General features: G+C 33.0%; 2 protein-coding genes across 2 annotated transcripts in view; one reads left to right on the top strand and one right to left on the bottom strand.

Moving 5' to 3' along the window:
• LOC130669381 (phosphatidylinositol 4-phosphate 5-kinase type-1 alpha) overlaps positions 1-15750 on the top strand; it is a 350783-nt gene that overhangs the window by 315029 nt on the left and 20004 nt on the right. The window lies entirely within an intron of this gene.
• LOC130669383 (cap-specific mRNA (nucleoside-2'-O-)-methyltransferase 2) overlaps positions 7053-15750 on the bottom strand; it is a 29558-nt gene continuing 20860 nt past the window's right edge. Inside the window, exon 4 of the mRNA XM_057472254.1 lies at positions 7053-7429. Coding sequence (XP_057328237.1) covers positions 7335-7429 — 95 coding nt within the window. The 3' untranslated portion in view covers positions 7053-7334. The remainder of the gene's footprint in view (positions 7430-15750) is intronic.

Consider the following 15750-nt stretch of genomic DNA (forward strand, 5'->3'; position numbering starts at 1 on the left):
TTTCTACACTGATTCTATCTGTAATTGCCACGGTTAAGTTCGAAGATGGGCCGAATCGATTGGTTAGTTTAGAAGTTATGGCTGTTCGAAATTTTAACGATTTTCGAAAAAATCCATTTTTAATCACTCTTAAAGTTCATATAACTTAAAAACTAAAACTCATAGATAATTTCTGTAAAAATTATTTTAAAGCTTGACTAATAAGCTTTGATTTATAACCTTAAACTTTATATTTTCACCATTTTTTCTAATAATTCGGTAGCCTTAAACATTTTAATGGAATAAAAAAATGTTGAAAATATGATTTTCATTCCATCTAACTTATGCATTTCTCATTATAGTCCAATTTCGTCAGTTGTATTTTATTGTGACCGAAATAATCTGTAAATTTCACAGCTGTTTTATATTTTAAACGTATTTCTATTATTACTTATGACGTTTTAAATGTACCTGTACGGCCAATGATTATTACTGGTCTTGTCATTACGATAGCACCCACAGTTCTTATCGGATCTCAAGGAAATTTTTGAAACTTGTTCTATAGGCGATTATCTTGATCAAATTCGAAGATGAGATAAATCGGTCGATTAGTTTTGAAATAATGGCTGAGAAATTTTCACGATTTTTTGAAAAAATCAGTTTTTATTCACTGTTGAAGTTCATATAACATTAAAACTAAAACTGATAAACAATTTCAGTAAAAAGTATCTTAAAGCTTGTTTAGTAAGCTTTAATTTTTTACCCCAAGCTTTCCCTAGCGGATCGCTATCTACTAAGTATAGACCATATATACACGATGTATACGCGGCGTATATACACTGAGTATACACCAAGTTTAGACCAAAAATTTTTTTCTAAGTCCCATTTTTATGACAATTTCTAAGTGCTGTACGCAAAGTCAAAAATTTTTCAAGTGTGACTGGAAAAGAATTTTTTCACGACCAAAAAAATTGTGTCTGTATCGACTGGAAATAGCCTGAAACGGATCAATAACATGAATCTAAGGTGTATTTTTGTGGTGCAACACCTTCTAAGTGTACGCTAATTAACAAAATTGATCAAAATTCTATGACGGAGGTTGATTTTTTTTGTTTTTTCAGTAGTAAAATGAAAAATCTCTCGAAAACTTATTTTCATACTTTCACTCACTGAATTACCACAAATTTATTAACGATGAATTATAAAAACTTGTCCACTGTAAAAAATTTGCGGAGTGAATGCGAGGTGGATGACTTTCAGTTGATTTAGTCCCCATTGAGTGAATTTTTTTTTATCAAATGAAAACATAAAAACAGTTATTACTCAAGTTTATTTGCAGAATTTTATTTTTTACTAACTTTTCGCTGAGGAAATTGAAAATTTTCGAAAATTCGGAAGTTATTGGTTTTACCCCGTTTTTCGAAAATCGAGTTTTCATCAGATCTCGACGTTCTGAGGTCTTAGGAAGCTTCTACAGCCGTTTTTACGATGGTGCCTGTATGACTGTATGTATGTTAGGGTGATTCATTTCCGCAAAAGTTTTTTTTTTAAGTGCTCAAGCAAAATCTCAATCTACATCTAAAAAAAAAAATTCTCACCAAACATGAGCTCTTAATTCCAATGCTGAGTACTTGCCATTTGATTTCAAAGATTTTCCATTTAAAATATACGTAAATTAAATTACTTTTTTTATAACTTTCTAATACTCAGCTGCGTTTCATGATATCAAGGCGGCTTTGGTCGCAAATTGTAGGGCATTTGGTGTTCTTCAAAAATGCGTATAATTACTTAGCTGTAATTCCAGCTGTTTCACTTGTGTCCGTTGCGGAACTTATTTTTCCTATGAAATTGACCTTTATTGGCTTGCACAACGTAAACCAATGAAAAAACACTAAAAATATTAATAGAAATTTTATTTCCTTCAAAAAAAGTTCTATGAGTCAAGTCGCTAAAATCCATAGTTTCCGAGTTATAGTAATTTTAATAATTTGAAAAATATAATATAAAAAAAAAATTATAATTGATATTTTATTTTTCAAATTATTAAAATTACTATAACTTGGAAACTATGGATTTTAGCGACTTGACTCATAGGACTTTTTTTGAAGGGAATAAAATTTCCTATAAAATTTCTCCTAACATTTTTAATTTACTTCCATTGGTTTATGTTCTGCAAGCCAATAAAGGTCAATTTCATAGGAAAAATGAGTTCCGCAACGGACACAAGTGAAACAGCTGGAATTACAGCCAAGGGTTACCTGACCGTTGATCCAAAGACGATTGATCCCCGACAATTGTTCCTTGCATTAATTGATCCACCGATAAAATATACTCACACACATATAAATGTGAAAAATTACGCCTTTTTTTCACTAACTTTGTGTGCGTGTAACATAAAAAATATACTCACACACAAATTTTTCACATTTATATGTGTGTGAGTATATTTTATCGGTGGATCAATCGCCTCAAGGATCAATTGTCGGAGACCAATTGTCGAGGATCAAAAAATGATCAAAATCAAAAAATGTGGAAAATATGGTGTTCATTTCACATAACTTATGCATTTCCCATTATAAAACAATTTCGTCAGTTGTATTTTATTGTGAACAAAATAACTTGCAAATTTCACATCTATTTAATATTTTAAAAGTATTTCTTTTATTATTTACGATGTTTCAATCGTACCTGTACGTCCTATAATTATAACTGGTCTTGCCATCGTAATAGCGATTACAATTATGATCTCATACTAATTAAATTTTCTATACTTCGTTTACGTTAAGGTTAGATTGGTACATTACCTGCATAATGTTTTGTCAAATCAACTATAGTAGATATATCTGAAGTTCTCTATCGAAAATAGTCGTTGTCCTTTTTTTTCCTCCCCCATGGAAAAAAAATATATTTTAAATATAAAAAAAATATATTTATGAATATATTAAAAATATATTTAAAATAGATGAGAAATATATGAAAAATACATAAATATGTATGTAAAATGTATTTAAAATATATGAAAGATATATTTTGATTATATCACTTTTGGCCGTTTTTCGTACATTTAGAATACATCTGAAATATATGTGGAATGTATGCGTACATATATAAAAAATATATGAAATATATATTCGAAATATATCTCTAAAAATACCTATAAAATACAAAAAAAATACATTTTTAATATATTTTGGTTGTATGCGCTGACTTAGGTTCCAAAAGTAGGGCGTCGTAGAGTACGACCGGCGAATATCAGCTTCACGTTGCTAGTGGATGTCCTAACAGCCTGAGAGCTCCATTATTTGCCAACCGAATAGTAGTTCCACTAGGGCGCAAAGCACTCCAGGTGTTAAAGTTGTCCAAGATGACCAGGACACTCTGGGTTTTCTTTTAAAGGACTATCGAAGGGAGTGGGAAAAAAAAATTTTCAGCCAACCAGAAAGTCCCACTGGAGCGCCAAGTGATCCAGGTGTTTGAGTGGTCCAAGGTGCCAGAACCCTCTGGATTTTCTTATAAAAAAATATCGGAGGGAGTAAAAAAAAAAATTTTCAACCAACCAGGATGTCCCCCTGGAGCACCAAGTGATCCAGGTGTTTGAGTGGTCCAAGGTGCCAGAACCTTCTGGATTTTATTATAAAAAACTATCGAAAGGAGTGAAGGAAATCATTTTCAGTGAATCAAGAAGTCCCACTGGAGCACCAAGCGATCCAGGTGTCAAAGAAGGTCCAAAGTGCCAGGACCCTCTGGATTTTCTTATGAACAACTATCGGAGGGAGTAAAAAAAATCATTTTCAACCAACCAGGAAGTCCCCCTGGAGCACCAAGTGATCCAGGTGTTTGAGTGGTCCAAGGTGCCAGGACCCTCTGGATTTTCTTATAAAAAAATATCGGAGGGAGTAAAAAAAAAAATTTTCAACCAACCAGGATGTCCCCCTGGAGCACCAAGTGATCCAGGTGTTTGAGTGGTCCAAGGTGCCAGAACCTTCTGGATTTTATTATAAAAAACTATCGAAAGGAGTGAAGGAAATCATTTTCAGTGAATCAAGAAGTCCCACTGGAGCACCAAGCGATCCAGGTGTCAAAGAAGGTCCAAAGTGCCAGGACCCTCTGGATTTTCTTATGAACAACTATCGGAGGGAGTAAAAAAAATCATTTTCAACCAACCAGGAAGTCCCCCTGGAGCGCCAAGTGATCCAGGTGTTTGAGTGGTCCAAGGTGCCAGAACCTTCTGGATTTTCTGATGAAAAACTATCGGAGGGAGTAAAAAAAATCATTTTCAGCCAACCAGAAAGTTCCACTGGGGCACCAAGCGATCCAGGTGTCAAACTGGTTCCAAGTGCCAGAACCCTCTGGATTTTCTTATGAAAAACTATCAAAGGGAGTAAAAAAAATCATTTTTAGCCAACCAGGAAATCCCACTGGATTTGGAGGGTTCAAAATGACCAGGACTCTCGAGATTTTTTTTGTACAAAAATTAATGGCGAAAAACAATTTATTTTTGGTAAAGAAGACTTTTCCACTGAAGCACCAAGCACTTGGTGCTTTACACTGAGAAAAAAAAATACTATTTTCCAAACAAGAATTTCTTGGTTCAAGAAATCCGTTCAAAATATTTATTTTATTATTGTTAATTATCAATTTCTTGAGAAAAGAGCATCAAATTTATTTTTGTTATTATATGCATTTGATATTATATTGTGGGTAAACAAAAGAATAGCTTTACTTGAATTAAATAAAAATTGTTTCCTTCAATTTTACGAATTCTTGAGACAAAATTATATATTCTTGAAAATTATCAAGAATTTATGTTCTTGTATCAAGTAAATTTTCTTGATAAAAGTATTTTTTTTTCTCAGTGTAGTGGAAGTGTCAGCTAAAACGATTTTTTTATTGCCTTTGATATTTTATTAAATGAAATCCGAAGAATCCTGGTCATCTTAAAATACTTCAACTCCCAAGGCACTTGGTGCTCCAGGGGGACTTCCTGGTTGGTTGAAAAATATTTTTTTTACTCCCTCCGATAGTTTTTCATAAGAAAATCTAGAAGGTCCTGGCACTTCGAACCAGTTTGACACCTGGATCGCTTGGTGCTCCAGTGGGACTTCTTGATTCGCTGAAAATGATTTCCTTCACTCCTTTCGATAGTTTTTCATAATTAAATCCAGAAGGTTCTGGCACTTTGGACCTTCTTTGACACCTGGATCACTTGGTGCTCCAGGGGGACTCCCTGGTTGGTTGAAAATTTTTTTTTTTACTTCCTCCGATAGTTTTTCATACGAAAATCCAGAGGGTCCTGGCACTTAAGACTACTTTGACACCTGGATCACTTGGTGCTCCAGGGGGACTCCCTGGTTGGTTGAAAATTTTTTTTTTTACTTCCTCCGATAGTTTTTCATACGAAAATCCAGAGGGTCCTGGCACTTTGGACCTTCTTTGACACCTGGATCGCTTGGTGCTCCAGTGGGACTTCTTGATTCACTGAAAATGATTTCCTTCACTCCTTTCGATAGTTTTTTATAATAAAATCCAGAAGGTTCTGGCACCTTGGACCACGCAAACACCTGGATCACTTGGCGCTCCAGGGGAACTTCCTGGTTGGTTAAAAATGATTTTTTTTACTTCCTCCGATAGTTTTTCATAAGAAAATCCAGAAGGTTCTGGCACCTTGGACCACTCAAACACCTGGATCACTTGGCGCTCCAGGGGGACTTCCTGGTTGGTTGAAAATGATTTTTTTTACTCCCTCCGATAGTTGTTCATAAGAAAATCCAGAGGGTCCTGGCACTTTGGACCTTCTTTGACACCTGGATCGCTTGGTGCTCCAGTGGGACTTCTTGATTCACTCAAAATGATTTCCTTCACTCCTTTCGATAGTTTTTCATAATAAAATCCAGAAGGTTCTGGCACCTTGGACCACTCATACACCTGGATCACTTGGTGCTCCAGGGGGACATCCTGGTTGGTTGAAAATTTTTTTTTTTACTCCCTCCGATATTTTTTTATAAGAAAATCCAGAGGGTTCTGGCACCTTGGACCACTCAAACACCTGGATCACTTGGTGCTCCAGTGGGACTTTCTGGTTGGCTGAAAATTTTTTTTTCCCACTCCCTTCGATAGTCCTTTAAAAGAAAACCCAGAGTGTCCTGGTCATCTTGGACAACTTTAACACCTGGAGTGCTTTGCGCCCTAGTGGAACTACTATTCGGTTGGCAAATAATGGAGCTCTCAGGCTGTTAGGACATCCACTAGCAACGTGAAGCTGATATTCGCCGGTCGTACTCTACGACGCCCTACTTTTGGAACCTAAGTCAGCGCATACAACCAAAATATATTAAAAATGTATTTTTTTTGTATTTTATAGGTATTTTTAGAGATATATTTCGAATATATATTTCATATATTTTTTATATATGTACGCATACATTCCACATATATTTCAGATGTATTCTAAATGTACGAAAAACGGCCAAAAGTGATATAATCAAAATATATCTTTCATATATTTTAAATACATTTTACATACATATTTATGTATTTTTCATATATTTCTCATCTATTTTAAATATATTTTTAATATATTCATAAATATATTTTTTTTATATTTAAAATATATTTTTTTTTCCATGGGGGCTCACTCTTAGAAAACGAGCCTAATTTCATATTGTGACTATATACTAACATGTATCACAAGATATGTCTGTATGAATCTTTTGATATAGATTAATTGGAAAATCTACCTTCCACTTCGCCTGCCGAATGACCTTTTTTTCTTGTTACTTAATTTATAATTTGTGATATCGATCAATTTGGTATTTGGTGTTCAATATACAATAATTTATTTTTTTGTAATTTGAACTATCGTTTAATCGTAATCTTAAGTGCCTGACTTTTCCCCGCTCTGCCACCCTAAGCCTTATTATCTGAAATTTGTGTATTGGTGGTTATTAAATCACCTGGCGCCCAACTCAATAATTATAGAGACAAGGTTGCCGATTGTAAGTGTACTCGGACATCATTACCGAACATCCTCGGAAGTGAAAAACCCGTTACAATGCATATAATTAATTTATTATTTATTTATTCTTAATTTATAAAATACATAAAGTTTGAGTATGCTGATTCCAAGAATTAATGATTTACAGAATAGATTCAAAATTATTCAACTTGATAAATTTCACTGATTTTCGTTTGTTGATAAAACAAATTCCATCTATATTAAAAACTTGTAAGCAGTCAAAGTACCAAAAATATCATTTATAAGCATTATGACCTCTTGGTAGATTTTTTTATTGATTTGCAAGAAATGTGACAATCTCATTTGTAAGGTGACATCTTGTGTATGTCGTTCAGATGATTTATTTTGTTTCAATGATCAGTCTTCTTATGTAAATGATGAAGTTCTTGATGATTAAATGATTAATATCAATGATCATTTGATAGATTTTATTAACTGGAAACAAAAGAATAGTTATTAAATTGTTTATACTTCACATTTAAAATTTATTTAAACATCAATTGCAAGCTTTTGGATCCACACGTCAATATTGTCTAAAGGGTATAAAGCGTGTCAGCAATTTTCGAGTTTTAGATACGTCAATCATTTTTAAATATTATTAAAATCATTCTATTTTTATGTGCTTTTCGTTCTATCAAATTTATTTAGAAATCTTTATTAGGTTTTAAATGAATCGATGAGAGCCAAAATGTGATGATATCTTTTTTTCTATTTTTCTTTTCTGGTCCATTGACGGAATAATGGTCTAAACGAGTAAAAAACAATTCTCGCCAAAGATGAACTCTTAATTTTAATTTTAAGTATTGCTAAATGAATTTGAAATTTTCCATTTGATTAGCACGTAAATTTCAATTTTTTTTTTCTCAGTTATTTATAGATTTGCGGCATTTCATGGATATTTAATCGGCAATAGTTGGAAATTACAGAGGGATCTTTCCTCTTCAAAAATGCTTGTAAGGGAAGGGGCTCAGTTTATGACCTTTTTAGAGTGCCGGGTGAGGTTATACTATAATAATTAATTCTTTATTAGTCGGTTATTTTAATATATATGAATGCTATTGCATTCATATATCCTTTGATTGGTGTTTTTATTTTAGTTTATTAATGATTCAATGGCAAACCAATCCAATTCAATTATTTTATTGTGATATTTCGCTAGCCCCTCGGTGCTAGCATCTTCAGACTCACTGTTAATTTACATATTTTTTTATTACAATTTATACTTAAAAATTAAATAATATATTTTATTTGAAACTTACAATATTGAATGTGGAAAATTTTTTTAATATGAAATTATAATTTTAATTTATAACAATTTTATTAATTTTAAATCTGGAACCAATATATATTATTTTAGAAAAGCACGTGTTATATAGAGGTTATTTTATTATTTATTATTTTATTTTATACCTTATATTATGTGATATTATTGTGAGCATGATTTTTTTCTTCTTTTTCTTTTTCATTTTAATTATTGTAATTTATATTTTTTTATAATTTTTTAACTATTGTTATTTTATCATTATATGACGCTTTAAATTATAATGTTGCAACTTCAACGGTTGCTCTTATAATGTGATATTTTTTGGTTAGTTTGTAATTATCGGTAATAGAGTTATTTTATTTTGAATTTTTAGTTATTGGTACATAAATTTGTTATGATATTTTTTAATTGTACTATTGTCAGTAGTATAGTTTTTGATTGTAGATAATTATAATTTATTTGTATCAGTTTTAGATTTTATGACTATTGTCGGTATTATGTTGACTATTTTAATTTATTATTATTATATCTAACTCTATTTTTGTTTAATAAGGTTGTTATATGATTCATTTAAATTTTCTGTATCTTTTCTTTTGTTAACTGTATTTATGTCTTTTTCTATATATACTGATTCCAAGATTAATCTTTTCCTGTAATTTGATTCAATATCCAAAATTTTGACGATCATAATTGAAGTTATGGTCTTTATTTACTCTATGAACTGCAAGCATGTTATGTTTGCTTGGGCTAAGTTTAATGTTGTTTTTATGTTCATTTATTCTAGTTTTAAGCCACCTTTTAGTTTGGCCAACATAACATTTTTAACAGTTCATACAATTTACTTTATAAATACAATCTGATTTTTCTAAATGATTTATAGGGTCCTTTCCACTATTATAAAATTTTTTTAAACTATTTTCAATTTCAAATGTTACTGGAATTTTATATTTTTTAAAAATGTTTCTTACAAAAGTATTCAAATTATCATCATGTGGAAAACTGATGGTTTTCGACATATCTAGATTATTTGTTATGTTTCTATTGTTAGTTTTATTGTTTTTTTTATCTACTAATTTTTTCCATCTATTATTGCAATATTTGTTAATGAATTCTATTGGGTAATTATTGCCTATTAAAGCGTTTTTAATTAATTTTAAATTTTCTTGTTTGTATTTTTCATCAGCAAGATAAAAAACTTTATCTATTAGATGATATATGATGCCTATTTTTTGTGAAATTGGATGATATGAATAATAGTTTAAATATCTACCTGACCATGTTGGTTTTTGGCACCAGTTTATTTCTAAATTTTCATTATTTCTAATAATAACTGTATCTAAATAACTAATTTTATTATCTTTATTTTCTCTTTCTATTGTAAATTGTATCCTTTTATGGTAATTGTTAAATATTTTCACGAGTGTATCAATAGAATCTCTTGACAAACACACTAACAAGTCATCTACATATTTTTTAATGAAAAATATTTCGAAATTTAAGTTTTTTAAACTAATGAAAATTAATCTATCCATAAGAATATCTGCAATAATTGGGGATAATGGAGAGCCCATTGGGGCCCCAAATATTTGTTTATAAATTTTGTTATCAAAACTAAAGTATGTATTATTTAAGCATAATCTTAAACCTGTAATGAATTCATTTTGTGGTAAAGGTATTGAATTTTAACAGTGAGTCTGAAGATGTTAGCACCGAGGGGCTAGCGAAAAATCACAATAAAATACTTGAATTGGATTGGTTTGCCATTGAATCATTAATAAACTAATATAATAATTAATGTAAAATTGAACTTAATGGGAAAAATAATCATTTTATCGACTAGTTTAGAATTTGTCAAATGAAATTATGCGCGTAAAATAATTATTTGAATTGAATTGATAATTTCAAATGACGTCGCAAATTTCAGCTTACAGTTTCTGACCCTCACAGTGGTCTTGTTTCTGATCCTCAAATTACATAAACCATGATTAGATTATAAGGTACTGACTAAGTTTGAATAAACTAAAATTATTATCGAGATAAATAAATTGAATATTAATTATGACAAAAACCTAGTTTTCCAATATTTAAAATATAAATAATTAAAGTCACTTTGACTAGGGCCTGTTCTAATTGTTTTTCATCGAATAGTCGTCCCGACGAAAGCTTGGCATTTTTTTTCCACCACGGTTTCGTCCCCCATCCTTTAAATGTTGGTTTTGGTGGCTTTGACACATGCGCACATTTGAAGGTGCATGCGCTCATTCTAATATTATGGTGGTGGGAGAAGAAACTGGTGTAAAAAAATCTGGGCGTCGGTTGGCCCTGCGGGCCAGCCCCAAAACTTCCCGCTGTTCTCAAGCTCAAGGAGCTTGAAAACATCGCTGTGAATATATTTTCGAGCTCTTCGAGCTCGAAAATGCTGTTACATGCAATCATTTTATTATGAGCCTTTTAAGCTCTAACAAGTTACGTTTTATGCTAGAGTTTGAAATGTTAAGAATCGAAAATCATTAATGAAGAAGCGGCTTTTAAATTTTTATTATCGATTATGTTCTCTGAAATAAATGTATTGAGGCAGAAATCAATGTCAGTGATCAAAATCGTGATTTGAATAAGTTTTGACTTAGGTCAGAGCAATAATAGATAGAATATCCGAGAAAAACATTAACGACTGGGTTTTTTCAATTTTTTGCTGACGATATCTTTAAAACTATGGAACAAGTTGTATGACATTATCTGATAATCGAAAGAGACTATAAAGAGAAAGAGTTGGTATGATTTCAGACACATTTTAGTACATTATATTTTGATTTATCCGGAAAAAATAACATTTTATGTTATTTTTTTAACTTTTCAGCGCCGATATCTTTTGAACTAATCAACCGATTTTGACGTTTGAGGTGGCAATCGGCGCGTTTTCTTGAACTCTACAGCCGATTAAATTTTGAAATTGATCGGATGAGTCACTTCAAAGATAATCAAAAAACAACGTTTTTTACCATTTCTTTCGCCATCGATATCTCTCGAACAAATTAACCGATTGAGATAGTTAAGGTGGCATTCGACGCGGCTTATAAAGTTCTAGATCTGATTAGATTTTGAAATCAATCGTTCAAGTCGTTTCTTAGAAATCACTAAAAAACTAAAAAAAGAAATTTTTTTTATTCATTAATTCGCCAATATCTTCGAGTCTACTTAATCAAATGATCTGAAATTTTCAGGAAAGTTGCGGGCCAACAAGCTCTTTCGATTGCCACCTCAACCATCCAAACCGATTCATTAGTTAAAAAGTTACAAAGAGTTTACACACACACACACACACACACACACACACACACACACACACACACGCGCACGCACACACACACACACACACACACACACACACACACACACACACACACACACACACACACACACACACACACACACTCGGACATCATTCTGAAAATAGTCAGAATAGCTTCCTAGGACCTCAAAACGTCGACATCTGATGAAAACTCGACTTTCGAAAATCGGGGTGAAAACAATAACTTTCCAATTTTTCGAAAATCGTTGATTTTCTTAGCGGGAAGTTAAAAAATCCCAAGCTATTATTATTATTATCATTACTATTATTATTATTATTTAGTTTATTAATGATTCAATGGCAAACCAATCCAATTCAATTATTTTATTGTGATATTTCGCTAGCTTCTTGGTGCTAGCATCTTCAGACTCAAATATTGAATGTGGAAAATTTTTTTTTTATGAAATTATAATTTTAATTTATAACAATTCTATTTATTTTAAATCTTATTGTATGTGATATTATAATGATAAGATTATAATATTATAATAACATACAATAAGATTTAAAATTAATAAAATTGTTATAAATTAAAATTATAATTTCATAAAAAAAATAAGTAACATTCAATATTTGAGTCTGAAGATGCTAGCACCGAGGGGCTAGGGAAATATCACAATAAAATAATTGAATTGGATTGTTTTGCCATTGAATCATTAATAAACTAAATTAGATACACCAATCAATGGATATATGAATGCAATAGCATTCATATATATTAAAATAACCAACTAATAAATTATTGTTATTATTATTATCATTATTGTTGTTATTATTATTATTTCTTTTTAGTTAAATGCCCAGGGGGTTATCCCTGGTAGTCCGACTCTACCGAGGGCCTCACCCGAGCGCCAAATCAGGACTGCTGCGATGCGTCATCAACAAAATGATCAGCATGCGCAGCAGGCCAAGTTTCGTTGCCTTAGGAGACGGAGGGATCCGAGGATAACAGCCTTCTGCATGCGCGGTGCCAAAAACTCAACTTGCGCTAAACAAGTTGGCACTCTAGCCAGTGCGTACACGAAAGACTGTTTCATCCCTCCTAGGACGCCAATAATGAGTATGACAAGTTTGACACGGTAGCCTGGGTGAAGCTTGCCAATTTCAAACAGGAAATCCTGATATATCTCGTGTTTGTACTCCTCTTTAACCGTGATGTTATACTCAGCCGGTGCTGAAAACTCAATGACATAAATGTCACGAGCGGTTTTATCGAAGAGCACAATATCAGGATTATTGTAGTCAATTTTCCGAGTTATTGCGATTGGCACGTTCCAATAATTACGGCAACGTTCATTCTCAACAACTTGCGGAATATCTCCTGGTAAATAAGGCAGCACTGGTGTTTTATCGATACCGTGCGTTCGTCTAAGGTGGTAATAAAGTACTCGCAGAGCAGCATTATGACGCTGGATGTATGCACTTCTTGCCTGCACAGGACATGCTGACAAGAGATGCATAAGCGTCTAAGGATGTTACTTACACACTAGAGTGGTCCAAAAAAAACATTTTTTATTTTTTTTTCAAGAGCTATTATCTCAAAAGCTTTTCTTAAGTATAAAAAAAAATTCCCTCCAAAGCGCAGCTTGATATCTCAATTCTTCAAGAAGCTCAATTCATTTATATTTTCCCATTTAAATAACACGTAAAAAATTTTTTTTTACGTTTTCATTCAGTAAAACTACGAAAAAATTTTTCTCTGAATGTTCAATCAATTATTCTTATAGGAAATTTAATTCTCTACAAAAAAGTATTGAATTAGTTTTTTCGTAATCCTAACGGGTAAAAAGTTATTGAGCTTTCAATATTCGCCACAAAAGAAAATTTAATTAGATATGAAGACAATTAAATTCAGTATCCATCCGCAAGTACTAGCTTTAATTGAAAAATATAATGAATTTGGAAGAAAAGATGAAGAACCGAAACAATATCTGTTACAAATAGTTGCTGATCATAGGAAAAAATTTCCAAAATGTAATAAGAAAAATTATTCATAATTATATAAACGATTATTAAATTATTTAATTATTATAATCAGTTTAGAGTTTGATTAATTTCGAAATAAATACATGCAGTCACCAAAAAAGTTTTCAAAAAGTTGAAAATTATTTCAAATCTATAAAAATTAAATAAATTATCTAGTAATGGTGTCAATTCCATTAAAGAGTTGCTCTAAAACTATCTTCCTTCAAATGTACTTAGTAACGAGTACTTAAAGCTCAATAACTTTTTAACCGTTAGGATTACGAAAAAACTATTTCAATACTTTTTTGTAGAGAATTAAATTTCCTACAAGGATGATTGATGGAAAATACAGAAAAAATTTTTTTTCGTCGTTTTACCGGATGAAAACGTAAAAAAAAATTTTTTACGTGTTATTTAAATGGGAAAATATAAATGTATTGAGCTTCTTGAAGAATTGAGATATCAAGCTGCGCTTTGGAGGGATTTTTTTTTATACCTTAGAGAAGCTTTTGGAATAATAGCCAAAAAACTTTTTTTTTTTGGACCACTCTATTACACACCCTAAAGAAAGTGTCCGGTAGCTGTATCTGAAGCACTTTTGCACGGTGTTCAAGAGTATTAATTACACCATCTTGGCAGGCAAAAATATATTCTTCGGTCTCGGACATCAGGCCAGCTGACTTAAGGAAGGAAATCGTCAGCTGAGTGGACAAGCCATAATCACGCACGTGTTTAAAGAACACGCTGTGCATGGACTTGTCCATGTGTGTACTGAGCAGTTTTTGCTGCTCAGCATTCCTGACGACACTCTTAAATTCCTCCTTAGGGAGTTCAATGAGAAGGTTTACTCTTCCGAGACCAAGGGATTTTGCCGCGTACATTGCTGCCTTATATAAAAACGCTCCCTTGTGCCTATTCTCATGACTATGAACAATTTGCATAAGGAAGTCGTCTTCATCTGCTGTGAAATTGACAACTTCGTATGTTATACCCAAAACCAAACGATCATGTAGACACTCCAAGCTCTGAAGACCTTTCCCTCCGATATGCCGGGAAAGGTATAATTTGGTGACTGAGGATTTAGGGTGCATTCTCCGATTCACATTTATGACTTTGCGTGTCTTGATATCGAAGTCTCTTAGCTCTTTTCGGATCCATTTGAGGACACCAAAAGAGTAGAGAAGTACTGGGACAGCAAGCATGTTTGTTGCGGAGGCTTTGTTTTTTCCGGAAAGTTCTGATGACTAGATTTTCCGGAGTCTCCGCACATACTCACTGCAGAGAGTCGTTTTGATTTTCGAGATGTCCTGCATAGGACTCTCGTCAATCCCTAGATATTTGTACGACTCTCCGGCGTCAAGATGGTCAATAACGCTCCCATCTACTAACTCGATATCTTTACGCATATCAGAGCACCTACCCTTCACCAGATTAACGACCGCGCACCGTGTTTGAAGGTGTTCCTCATCAGGAGCATTTACCTTCAGATCGTCCATGTAGAGTAAGTAGGTGATCGAATATTTCCGATCAGTTGGTGGGCCCACTGAGTATCCACAGGTACGGCGTAGCGCAACAGATATCGGCAGCAGTGAGATGCAAAACAGCAGAGGTCTCAGGCAATCTCCCTGGGAGACACTTCTTTTGTACTGCACAACTTCGGTCACACGTTTGTCGTTTCCACATGATATGTGGAACCGTGTTCGCCAAAGCTGCATCGTATGCTGAATGCACCCCACGGTATCACGAATGACCCCGAGGCAGTTGAGCAAAAAGAGAATAAACTCATGAGATGTTAAGTCAAATGCCTTACGGGAGTCAATCCAGGCCATGGACAGGTTGCGCTGATAGTAAATCGCGTCTTGAATGACACACCGATCTACTAACAGATTCTCTTTGCAATCTGACAGGCCTCTTTTACTGCCACGTTGTTCGTGTATCTGCTGCCATACAGAATCTATTTCCTGCAGAATGCGATTATTCAATATTTCGGTGGAAATCTTATATACCGCATTCAAACAGGTGATAGGCCTGAAGTTTTTCGGGTCAGACAAGTCACCTTCTTTAGGGATAAGCACGGTTTGCCCTTCTACAAGCCAGCATGGAATCGGTTCGTCGCCTCTGAGAAATACTGTAAAAATCCGGGCCAGATGACTATGGGCAGAAGATAGTTCCTTCCAC

The sequence above is a fragment of the Microplitis mediator genome, chromosome 6 (genome assembly GCF_029852145.1).
Source record: "Microplitis mediator isolate UGA2020A chromosome 6, iyMicMedi2.1, whole genome shotgun sequence".
NCBI lineage: Eukaryota > Metazoa > Arthropoda > Insecta > Hymenoptera > Braconidae > Microplitis > Microplitis mediator.